The sequence below is a fragment of the Leishmania donovani genome, chromosome 5 (genome assembly GCF_000227135.1).
Source record: "Leishmania donovani BPK282A1 complete genome, chromosome 5".
NCBI lineage: Eukaryota > Euglenozoa > Kinetoplastea > Trypanosomatida > Trypanosomatidae > Leishmania > Leishmania donovani.
In genome coordinates, this window is record NC_018232.1 from 315,446 (window position 1) to 326,834 (window position 11,389).

An 11,389-nucleotide genomic window follows, 5' to 3' on the forward strand; every position below is an offset into this window, starting at 1 on the left:
GTGGGGGGGGGGGGGGGGGGGGGGGGGGGGCGAAGCGCAGGAGAGGTGGATGCGTCACAGTTTTCCACGCGTCAACGAGAACGAAAGAAGAGCAATGCCAACGACTGCACCGGTAAGGTCTGCCAGCGCGCCTGCAGAGCTGAGCGGCGGAGCGTGCCCGGCGTCGACAGGGATAGCCGGAGCAGCATGCGGCAAAGAAGAAATGAGGGGTGCACGGCGGTGCCGATCTCGCGTGACTCCGTATGTGCGCCGGATCTGTCTGCCTGTCTGTATCACCACCCCCACCCCCTCCCGCACCTCCTGTGTGCCGTGCGCTCGCACGGGCGCGTCTCTACGGTGATGACGCCGTCTCTGCTGCCCCCACAAACGCCTCTTTCTTTCCTGCTGCCGCCCTTCTGCTCGATGTGCCTCATGACCCCATCGTTAACACACACGATGCATACGTGCCCCCGACGCCTGGCGAGAGGTACGCCCTACCTCCTCCTTCCCCCCCCCCCCGACGCCGCCATTCACAGCGCCTGCCATCTCCGCCAGCCCCCCCCCCCTGCCCCGGACATTACTACACGCACACACACGTCTCGCGCTCGCCTCGCATGTATTTGGGGCGGTCTCTCCCTCTGCTTACCGTTTTCCCGTACTTCCCTCTATTCAATGTCGCTGTCCACGTTCTCCGTCCGCGATATCGTGGCCACTCCCGATGACGCCGATGTGCTGCAAACCAGCCTGGAAGAGCTGTACCGACGCCGCCGCGCGAAGCGGCAGGAGGAGCGAGCGCGAAAGCGGTGGGAGCAGAGCCAGCTCCTAGACGAAGACGCGGGCAGCTGGGGCACCGCGCAGGAGCTCGCCTATCGCCGTGAGGTGCTCCACACGTGGACGCGGCAGTACCCAAGGTTGCGAGAGGCCATGGTATCTTTGGCGGCCGCGTCGTCATCGAACACCGCAGCCACCGCCCCTGCGGTAACCACTGCTGCGGCGTTCTCCGTCGCTGAAACTGTTCGTCCATCGTACCCGACGCTGTGGCGGATACCGGCGGGCACCATCCCGGCAGACTTTTACACGCACAACACGGCCATGGAAGTGTCGCAGCTGCTTTCGACGCCGCAGCGTCAGCACGCGACCACCGATGCGGTGAAAGACTACAGCGCTCACTCGTGTCTGGTACGCGTCCGGTGGGAGCCGGTGCGGGTAACAGACCTGTTTATTGAGCCGCCGCAGTCGGCAGCCGCGTCTTTTGTGCGGTTTTCGCAGCATCCGTGTGGCAGCACTAGCCACGCCCAGCTTCAGCCGCAGCGCGTGTTGGCGCGGTGGCCCCAAGGCAAGCCGGCATCCGCCAAGATGGCCGCGGTTCTGCGCTCCATCGGGATCGAGGAGCGCAAGCGTGAGCAGTGGAACGAGCACTTGCGGCGGCGGCAGCAGCAGCAGCAGAAACAGGATGAAAGGGAAGCGCCCCAGCAGCGGCTGCGCGATGGAGTGCGGGGCCGTCACTCCGCAGCGTCAGTGAAGCTTTTCGACAACCTTCCGAGTAGCGCAGGCGGCGCCGAACCCGCCACCGAGGCGGGCGCGGTGGACGAGTCCTACTCTGCAGTTACGGCGGCGAGTGCTGGTGTAGTCGTAGAAGACGGCGGCAGTGGCGGCGGCAGCGCTGCCTATGCATCTGAGAGCGCCTTGGGTCACGAGCTGTACTGGCCGGCACACATCACCCGCACTCGGGCGCTCTTCACCGGCGCGGCATGTCTGCAGGACACCTTCCACGGCCTCGGGCAGCTGCAGCGGTATGAGCGGTTTGAGCCGGTGCTCGCCTTGGCGCTGGCAAGTCCGCTGCGCATCGTTGTCGATGTGGTCTACACCGTTGATGAGACCAGTGAGGCTTTCGGCCTGTCCATCGACCCCGTCGTCCATTTCCACACGATGACGTCTTCGGACGCGTGCAGGAACGTGGCAACCAGGCGAGACAGCGATGCAGTGCGGAGCATCAGCTTGGGTAGTGGATGCGGCAGCAGCGCAAGCAGGCATGGTATCGCGGCTGATCGTCGCGCCACCCTCTCGCCATCCGAGATATCCTCCTCCATGGCGGAGGACGAGTGCCCCGTGCTTCTGCCCTCGTCACTGCCGCCGGTGCTGTCCGACCTCAACTACGCCTTCACGGCAGCACCGACGGCTGCTAGTGCTGCTGCTGGCGGCGGCGGTAGTGCAGACAGTCGTCGCGCCGCCTCCCAGACGACGTCGTTCACAGACGACTCCACCACCACCAGCACGGCAGCGCTGCGCCGCAGCACCCTGTCCACCAGCCCGCTGTCCCTCTACACAATTCTGGCGGGCCCTGCGAGCCAAACCCACTCGATCGTGCTGCTACGCCCCACCCCGGAAGTCGTGTGCGCCGCCCGCGCACGCGCCTTACAGGAACTGGAACAGCGGTGGCTGCGGCTTCGTCAGGCCCTCGCTGACCGACTCGTCGCATGCGAAGAGCAAGCGCCGACTGCAGTTCTTGCGCGGTCCCCAATGCTGTCGCCTGCAGATGTGCTTGCCGTGGAGCTGCCCGACGCCAACACGTATGCCAGCCCGTTTATCGACCGCAGCGCGCGGCAGGGCGAGGGGCTTCCTGCGGAGCCGGCCGGTGCCGAGTCGCTGACGGAAGAGGAGATGCAGCGCCAGACGCGACTGCCGCAGCTGCAGGGTGGACATCTGCCACGGCGACCGCTCACGTATCAGGTTAGCGGCCCCCACGGCGTGAACGGAAGGCTGCTGTGGCTGTCCTCTGCCTCGCTGCAGACGCCGCCGGCAGACCCCGGCCTGCGCACGCGCTCACTGCCGAGCAGCGCGAGACGACCTTCGCGTGGCAGCGGTGCACAAGACGACGGGGCGTCGGCGGAAGCAGCGGCACTGTGGCCCGTGTCCACACCGCCAACGTCGTCACGCCCTCCGCAGCAGTCTCCGTGCACATCTCAGCAGTCACACGCCCGGCGCGCGGATCGGGGAGCCTGGAGCACAGATGAAGCCGCAAGTGCCTCTGCTGGCGGTGATGACGGGTGCGGCGCTCTCTTCCGTGGTTCAGAGCGTGTCTCTACCGCTGCCGCGCGACGCGGTGATGCCGGGATTCCGCGGACACCGCAGTTGGCACGCTCCCCAGTAGACCCGAACTCCCTCTGCTCGCCGGCTTCGTGTGAGGGACTGGACGTGCCATGCACCGATGGGTCATCCTCCGACCTGGATGGGTTGCGCAGCGCACTCTTCTCGGAGGGTCGACGAGCGGCGACAGAGAAGAGTCGCACTATCTTGGCCGCTGTGCGCACCAGCAATGAGTGGCCGCGGGTCGAGGAGTCCATGGCCCGGGCGCCGCAACAACCAGCCACCATGCCACGAGCGCACCTATCTGCCCTCACCCTTGAAGCATCCCTGCCTGTGTCACCGGACGCATGGCGGCTGGCGAATGGCACCGATCACGTTGGCAGTGCCGCAGCCCCTGGCTCTCCAAGGAAGGCGTCGCCATCGTCGACGTCCCTGCCGTCCCGGCGCCACCGCCACAACGACGGCTCTCCGATGGACACTGACACGGTCATGCAGTTGGCCCACGACGACGGCGACAGTTCGCGGCATCGCACATGCAGCGCGGCGGAGCGGTACTCGGCCATCTTGTCTGTCTCTGCACAATCCGTGCCAGACTCCCAGCCGATGTCGGCGCTGCGGGAAGTGAGCGTGACGTCGTGCCTCTCGTGGGATGTGCGCAACACGATGAACGACACCGCGAGTCAACATAGCAGCACCGGCGACGGTGATGGACGAGTAGCGCCGTACTCTGGTGGGAGCGGGGCAGCGCTGCCGACCTCGCCGTCACCGCAGCTGTGCACACCGACACCGACCTACCTGCCGCTCCCTTCGCGGCTCAACAAGAATGGAGCACCTAAAATACCCGATCTAAGCACCCCCGACATCGCCGTGACGCTGGTCACGCCCTACTCCACGGTGTCGAGCCCCACCTCCCCGCCACCACACGCGGCATCGCCCATGCTTCGAACAAAATTTTTCACTCTTGCCGCAGCACCGCCGCACGCCGACGATCATAGCCAGTCGCCATCTAGCGTACGTTACCCCATCCTCCAGCAGCCCCCAGCACCCCTGTGTCACGCAGATGCTGCCAGCGCTCGCAGCAGCACCAAAAACACGGCAGCTCAGCTCTCAGCCACGCGGCCGCCGGTAGCGCCGGCGGAACCCCCGCTGCAGTGCTCCCGAGCAGCGAGCAGCAGCAGCAGCGATGCGACCCGATCTGTTCTCACCCACACATCGCGGCCAGGGGAGAAGATTTTAGGAGGCTGCACGAAAAACGAGAAGACACTCAGCGCAGTGCCTGCGCGTGGCGATCCCCGCACGGAGGCCCGCTCGGCACCACAAGCGACGCGTTCAACTGCCTTGGAGTCCTCCAGCTCCAGCGACGATGCCCCTGTTCTCAGCGGAACAGCAACGTACTCGTCCTATATCCAGGTGGACCCTCTCTCATCTGTCGCTGTCGCCCAAGGAATGTCCGCAGTTCGGCGAGCTGGCGCCGCTGCGTTGTCGACGCCTCAGACGCCACATGTGGCGGCACGCGAGTTGCGTGGCGCTTCTGCCTCGACGCCCAGCACTCGCCCCTTCTCCTCGCCCACGTTTCTGAGCGATAAGCGTCGCCTGCAGCTGCACAACTTAGAGCAGTCGCAGCGGGAGCCGATGCGTCGTGTGTCACCGCCGCCGCCGTCTTCCTTGTCGACGTCGGCAGAGGCACGGGCACGTGTGCACCCGGGATCGTCGTCACTGAGGCAGAATGACGACGTCGCTGCCTTGAGCATGGATCTCCACCACACTCGCGGTGCTGCTCCTGGGACAGCGCCATGTATGAAAGCGGCGGCTGTGGAGGTGGGCCCGCAGCAGCGTCCTCGCCTCTGTGAAGGCGGTTCAGCAGGCGCCACTCGTCACAGCAGCGCCCGGCATCGCGAGCACGCCTCTCCTCTCCAGAGCGGCACCGATGCGGTGGAAGCAACGACAGCTTCAGCGAACCATCGGGTGGGCCATGGCGGCAGCAGCGACACTAGTGGCGCCGTGGAAAGCGACGGCAGTCCGCTACCGCGCCGCCCGCCGTCACTGGCGTCGTCGCCCGCAACAGGGGCGAACGACGGCGCACATGAAGCGGCTTCACGCCCAATGTCAGCGAATTCAGCGGCGTCGAAGCCTACTGCTCCGTGTGCGGTGACGTCACAGCCGCCATCGCAGCACACGGACGGCGCTGGCGCCACGGGTCTCGTCAGCGGTGAGCCAAGACCGTCGCATTGCCCCCAAGCGAGTGCCAGCAGTCGCATGCATCACAGACGCCCATCTCCTAGAGCACCCGAGACGGCAGCCGCCCCTGCGACCGATGACAACGCAGAGGACTTGCCGCAGCGACATCTGCAACGGCAGCAGCGCCATGAGCGCGCCGGCTCTGTGTCGGTGGCGGTGTTGTGCAGTGAGCTGTCCGTATCCGTCGACCGCGAAGTGGAGCTGCCGGAACAGCCTGTGCGCCTGCCGGAGGTGCCGACCCCACGCTCACCTCAGCGGTCTCAGCCGCAGCAGCAGCCATACCTCGTCACCGTCAACGCGGCCGCTGCAAAGTCTGTTCGCTCCGGCGAGCCGGCCACGGGCCTTCACAGCCTCGACAAGTTCATGCACTCGGGGAGGGAGGGCTTGCTAGAGGCACATCAGCGGGCCACACGCGCGACACAAAGCCGCAAAGCCAGCGCGGACGTCCGTTCATGGTACCGGCAGGCCCACCCGCATCACCGCTCGCCTGGTGAGGCGGCGCAAGAGGATTCGGCATCCACCCTCTCCTCCGCGCCATCCGCGTCGTCGTCGCCCTTACCGCTGTCGAAAAGCCGGCGTCCGGCGCAGCGCCCATCGCGGCACGTGGGAAGCGCGGGCAGCGAAAAATCGGACGCGGTGGGGCCGAGGGCACTGTCGACCTCATGCATGCACCACACCACCCCTCCGGCGGCCGCTGCATCAGCGAGCTCTGCCCCCTCTGTAAACTTCAGCTCGCTCATGTCCTCCGCGGCCCCCTCGCCGCGTGGCACGTCGCCTGCTCCCCATCCAAGCGGTCGTTCCTCGCGAAGCAGCCGCGGCGGCGCCGGGGAGCTATTGGTTCTTCGCCCCCACCGAAGCACATCCTCCTCACAGCACAACCGTCGATATCACGATCGTGCTGTTGCGCTCTCGCCGTCGCCGTTATCCACTACGCGCAGGCACAGGGTCCTCGTACGCCGCGTGGTGCGTCGGCGCCGCAGCGAGGTGTTCGTGGAAGAGGGTGGCACATTGGTGTACCGCGCCCCAATGGCGACGCCACACCTCCTAAGCAGCAGCAGCGGCGGCAGTGGTAGAGGCGCTTCAGCGCCGACACTGCCGTCCTCGCCGCGGGACACGAGAGCTGAGAGAGCTCGCAAAACACCCAGACGGCACTCCCACACCTAGAAGCGCTGGCGCGGCAGTGGAGGTGCAACGCGCAGCATGGACAGAGGCCACCGCGGCCGCTGCTGAATCTCATAGATTGCATGCTCGTCCCTCCTACCTCTCTAATATCACCTCAACGTCATCTGCTGCCGATGTCCTTTGCACTCCGCTTCGGACTTCCACCGGCCTTCACGTGCACATGCAACACGGGCGTGTATTGCGACATGCCTCCTCTCCCTGCGTGGGTGAGCAGGGAGAGAGGAGGGGGAGGGGGCGGTGGCACAGACGGCGCAGACGGCGGAAAACCCGTACATCATGTCATGGCAAAAGCCAAGCACCACCGACGAAGATAACCGAAATCGACTCTGGTGTTGCCGATGTGCAGTCTACACGCATCCACACGACTACGAGGGCTGAGGCACACACACTCCCACCCACCCACCCACCCACCTATGCCGGCAGCTACAATGCACGCGCAGTGTCATGAGCAACGGCTAATGATGACCCTGACGACGCGGACGATGAGGATCGTGAGAGGGGCCCTGGGGACGGTGGCATCAGAGACAGACCAAAGGAAAGCGGCCGCACGAGCCGCTCCCAAAAACACTTACATGCACGCGACATGCCTGCCCCCTCCCGCGCCTCTCTGGCGGTCCTGCCCCTCCTTCTACGACGGGCCTTCGCTCGAGTACATCTCTATCCCCATCACACCTTTCTCCCTCCCTCCTCTCTCTCTGCCCATGTGCGATCACCACGCCGACCAGTACACTCTCTCGTAAACAGCAGAAACAGCAGCAGCTGAGTCGCGCACATCATCGTCGAGCAGCACCTCACCGCACACGCGCAACACATACATCCAGACATAGCCCCTTCGCCGTCCTTACCGCCTGCACCACTACGTCACGCAGCACCCCGAAGGTGGCGCCCCCCTCCCTCCCCCCAATCACTCACGAGCCCACACACGAGTAGCCATGCAGCGCGTACGCCTCGCAGCACCAGCCGCAGCAGCCGCATCGGTGTCCTCCTCGCCTTCTTCTTCGGCAGCGGCCCTTTGGGCACCGTCGCGCGGCTTCCGCAAGGAGCTGTTCGAGGGACCCCTCGACCTGAAACCAGGTGAGCGCAACGCCCGCAAGGGTCCGCCGGTCGCCCACAGCCTCCCGGTCTACAAGACGACACACAAGCTACACAACTCCGTCCGCTGGAAGAACGCCAACCTCGTGACGAACGTTGCCGGTGGCCAGGACTACCGCCTGCGCGAGACTCAAGGCGAGGGCACCTTCGATGAGACGGGTATGTACCGTGACTGGCTTTACGGAGATGAACGGCGCTACGCCAACTACATCGGCCTGACCCTTGGTGCACTCGCCATCACGCTTTTCTGGTACACGATGCGCGTGATCGGTGCAGAGACGTGGGATATCCCGACCCCGGTGCTGGCCTCGCAGCGCAAGCGACTCGCCAAGGGTGACGTGGAAGGCAGCGGCGGCGATGCCGCGGTAGAAGTGTTGGCGCTGCCGACGGAGAAGGAGATCCGCCAAGATGCGCTGGCGATGTTGAAGCGGCCGACAACGTTGTCCAAGAGCAGCTAAGCAGGCGTCAGGGGAGGGGCGGGCGATAGGTGTGGCCACCGACGAGGGGCTGACAGAGGACAAGGCGAAGGTCAAGGCGATATCGCCGCGTCCGGGCGCGTGTGCGTGTCTTGACAGCGAAGGCTCCTCCGCCCCCTCCCTTTTCGAGCCGCTCACAAGGCCAATTTAACGCAGAGAAGTATTGAGAAGAGGAATGCGTCCGTCGGTGCTGGGGAAGGTGGTGGCGGTGCGGTAGTATGTGCGGCATCGCGCACCTCCACGAGGCATGCGCGCCGTCTTTCCTGCGCGGCTGTTTGCGCGTTACAAAGGAAAGTACGCACCGGTCTTCGATCACGCCGACAAGGACGTTAATGGCCCGAGATGCACTGGAGGGGTGACGTAGCAATGAGTGATATATGTGTGAGTGTGTGTGTGTGCACCGTTGTCTCGCTCGTCACGATCGCCGCTGCAATCCGCAACGCCAGTTCGTCACCCTTCCCCCTCCCTCTCGTCCTTCTCGTCCCTCTTTTTGTATTGCGCCGTACTCGTTCTTTAGCAACCCCCCCCCCCCTCTCCCCCACCGATACGCGCGGATGGGGGCGTGCATCACGAAGGAGGGGTGTTCGGGTACGCCCGTGATGTGCTTGCGAAGAGGGTCCGTCAAGGCGAACCACGCAAGCATGCGCGACAGGGTGTGCGAGGAGGCGAAGATGGAGAGAAGAAAGGAAGAAGGTCCGCTGAGCCGCGAGCACGTGCGCACGCTTACCCTCAGCGAGCGTGGCTCCCTTCCTCTTTCGATTTCTGTCTGCTGCTGCTGCTGCCTCCGTGTTGTGGTTGTGGCTGTCGCCTCTTCAAGCGGATGGCGATCGACTCGCATCGATGTCTCCTGCCACCACCACCCCTCCTCCTCCTCTTTTTTCCATGTCACAGTCGTCGCCGTGTTAGTTCCAGTAACCGCGCCGCGCCCAACATCGCAAACGCCGGCTCGTCCGCAACACCGTAACAAGAGACGAACCGATAAGACCTCTCGGAAAACAGCAGAGGGAGAGAGCGAGAGCGAGCGAGGGAGTGAGGGGGTAGACGGCACGCAAAGCAGCGGCCGAGTCGCCTACCTGCGCGTCCGTGCCCGTGCAACACACACACACACGCACACACACACACACACACACACACACACGCAGTCAATACGCGCCCTGCGCGGCACACTGTTGCGTACTCTGTAGCTTAATCTTAAAAAGGGCGGACGGCATGAGCCACAACAGCGTGGCGGAGGGAGAGGATGGCGGCACCGGTGCGGACGCCGCCGCCGTCGTGCCCGTGAACGAGACGCTGCTGTACCACCAGACCTTGATCCCCACACAGAATGTCACCCACGCCATCGAGGGCTCCTTCACGCTGCCGGACGCGAATGACCTCGTTCTGATCCGTCACAACGTACTCGAGCTGTGGCGACTTTACGCAGAGAACGCCAACGGCGGCGTAGAGTGTGTTTGCCGCACCCCGTTGATGTCGGCTGTGTACGCTGCGGTGGCGGTCCCGACAAGCGCCTCGTCGATGGCGAAGGCCGGTGGCGCGGGCAGTGCCGCGTCGCCGGGCGGAAATGTTGCCGCTGTACTCGACGACGCGACGACCACAGCGCACCGCAGTGGGGTACACTACCTCGCCGTCACGAGTGAGACGGGCTACGTGACACTGCTGCGGTACCAGCTGGACGAGCCGCCGGTGCCGACGCGGCTGTCGTACGGCGACGACAGCGACGAGGGCAACGAAGGTATTGGTGGGAGCAGTGGAGCTAGCGGCGGTGCCACGATGCTCGTGACCACGTCCTTGAAGGGCCGCTTCATCAAGGTCAGCGAGGTGTGCCTGGGCCGGAGCGGGGCGCGGCTGACCGTCCCTGGTGCCCGCATGGTGGTCGACACCTCCGGCACGGCGCTCTTGATCACTGCGCTCATGCGCACCAAGACGTTGGTGCCCATCACCGCGAATGAGACCTGGGATCCGGTCAAGAGCGTCAACGTCGGGCAAGACGACGATGACGCAGAGAGCGACGCTGACGGCGATGACGAAGACGAAGAAGCTGACGACGACGATGCTGGCGAGCACCAGCGCCGCGGCCCGGTGACGGGTCGCGAGCTTCGTGCAGCCCGGCGCCGGCGGGCGGCGAAAGCGCGACGGGCCAACGGCGCCATCAACCTCGGTACGCCAATCGAGATGCAGCGCCAGACCGTCCTGTACTCCGCCTGCGCCCTTGATGGCTACCTCGACCACGCTGTGTTCGCCGTGCTCGAGGAGGAGATTGTCGAAGCACGCGACGCCGCCGCTGCGTCCGCCAGTAACCCCGCGAACGCCGCAGCAGCCGCAGTCGAGGCGAGCGGTGGCACCTTCCTCAAGAGCAGCGGAGGCCCGAACGCGGTTGTTCAGCGCCACAAGCACTTCGTGCTCTACGCCTACGTGCCGAGCCTGAAGCAGGTGCAGCGGACGCAGCTTGTGCACGTTCCAGCGACGGCGCACCGGCTCATCGCTGTCCCGGCGGCGCCGTACGGCCCAGGCGGCGTTCTTGTCTGCACGGACACGGAGCTGATCTGGTACGATGTGTCCGCCACGCAACAGCAGCAGCAAAACTCCGCTGCGGCGGCGAATGGCCGCGTCGGCGTCTTCAAGTGCACCTACGCCTTCCCGCGCCGCCTCGACTGCACGGAGATCCTGTACGACCCCTCCATCATCCAGCACACGCTGACCTGCTTCGGCCGCCGCTTCTTTATGCTGCTGCAAGACGAGCAGGGTGACGTGTACCGCGTCTTCTTGGAGGCCGGTGACGTGCAGCGCGCCTACGAGGCGCTTCGGACGCGCGAGTTGGCGCAGGCAAACCCAGAACTGTTCCTGCAGCAGCAGCTAGCGGCGAACGGCGGTGTTGCGCCGGCTCCGGCGCTGCCGCCCGTTCCGAACCCGCTGTCGGTGCACTACTTCGACACGTTGCCGCCGTCGTCGGCCATGGCACTCTTCCGGCGCGGCTTTCTCTTCATCGGCAATGAGGCAGGCCCGCTGCATGGGCTGTACAAAATCAAGAGCAACGGCTACACGGCGGATCGCGAGTACATCGTGAAGCGCGTGCGGCGGGAGCGGGCGCTGCCGATGGCGCTGCAGATGTCGTCGTCAAGCAAGGCGGAGAAGGCGAAGGCAGAGGTGGAGGACGGTGCTGTGAAGAAGGAAGGCGACGGCGCCGATCGCAAGCGTCCGCGCGCTGCGGAGGCCGCCGGGGCTGCCGGCAAGCCAGAGCCGCAGGACCCGACGGCGCCGGCGACAAGCAGCGGCAGTGCCGCGTCGTCCACGCTGCCACGCACCAAGACGGAGCCGACGGATGGCGACGGAAACAG

At 65.3% G+C, this 11,389-nt stretch overlaps 3 protein-coding genes across 3 annotated transcripts; all 3 read left to right on the plus strand.

Moving 5' to 3' along the window:
• Positions 1–651: 651 nt before the first annotated feature.
• LDBPK_050870 (hypothetical protein, conserved) lies at positions 652–6,468 on the plus strand (the record flags this gene model as incomplete). Its single annotated transcript, XM_003858226.1, has 1 exon — positions 652–6,468. The coding sequence occupies one exon, from the start codon at positions 652–654 to the stop codon at positions 6,466–6,468; it is 5,817 nt and encodes a 1,938-aa protein (XP_003858274.1).
• Positions 6,469–7,418: 950 nt separating this feature from the next.
• Positions 7,419–8,036, plus strand: LDBPK_050880 (hypothetical protein, conserved; the record flags this gene model as incomplete). The annotated part of the gene is made up of 1 exon (XM_003858227.1): positions 7,419–8,036. The coding sequence occupies one exon, from the start codon at positions 7,419–7,421 to the stop codon at positions 8,034–8,036; it is 618 nt and encodes a 205-aa protein (XP_003858275.1).
• Positions 8,037–9,263: 1,227 nt separating this feature from the next.
• On the plus strand, positions 9,264–11,387 carry LDBPK_050890 (hypothetical protein, conserved; the record flags this gene model as incomplete). The annotated part of the gene is made up of 1 exon (XM_003858228.1): positions 9,264–11,387. A coding segment is annotated over one exon (2,124 nt), but the record flags the coding sequence as incomplete, so codon positions are not given.
• Positions 11,388–11,389: the final 2 nt, after the last annotated feature.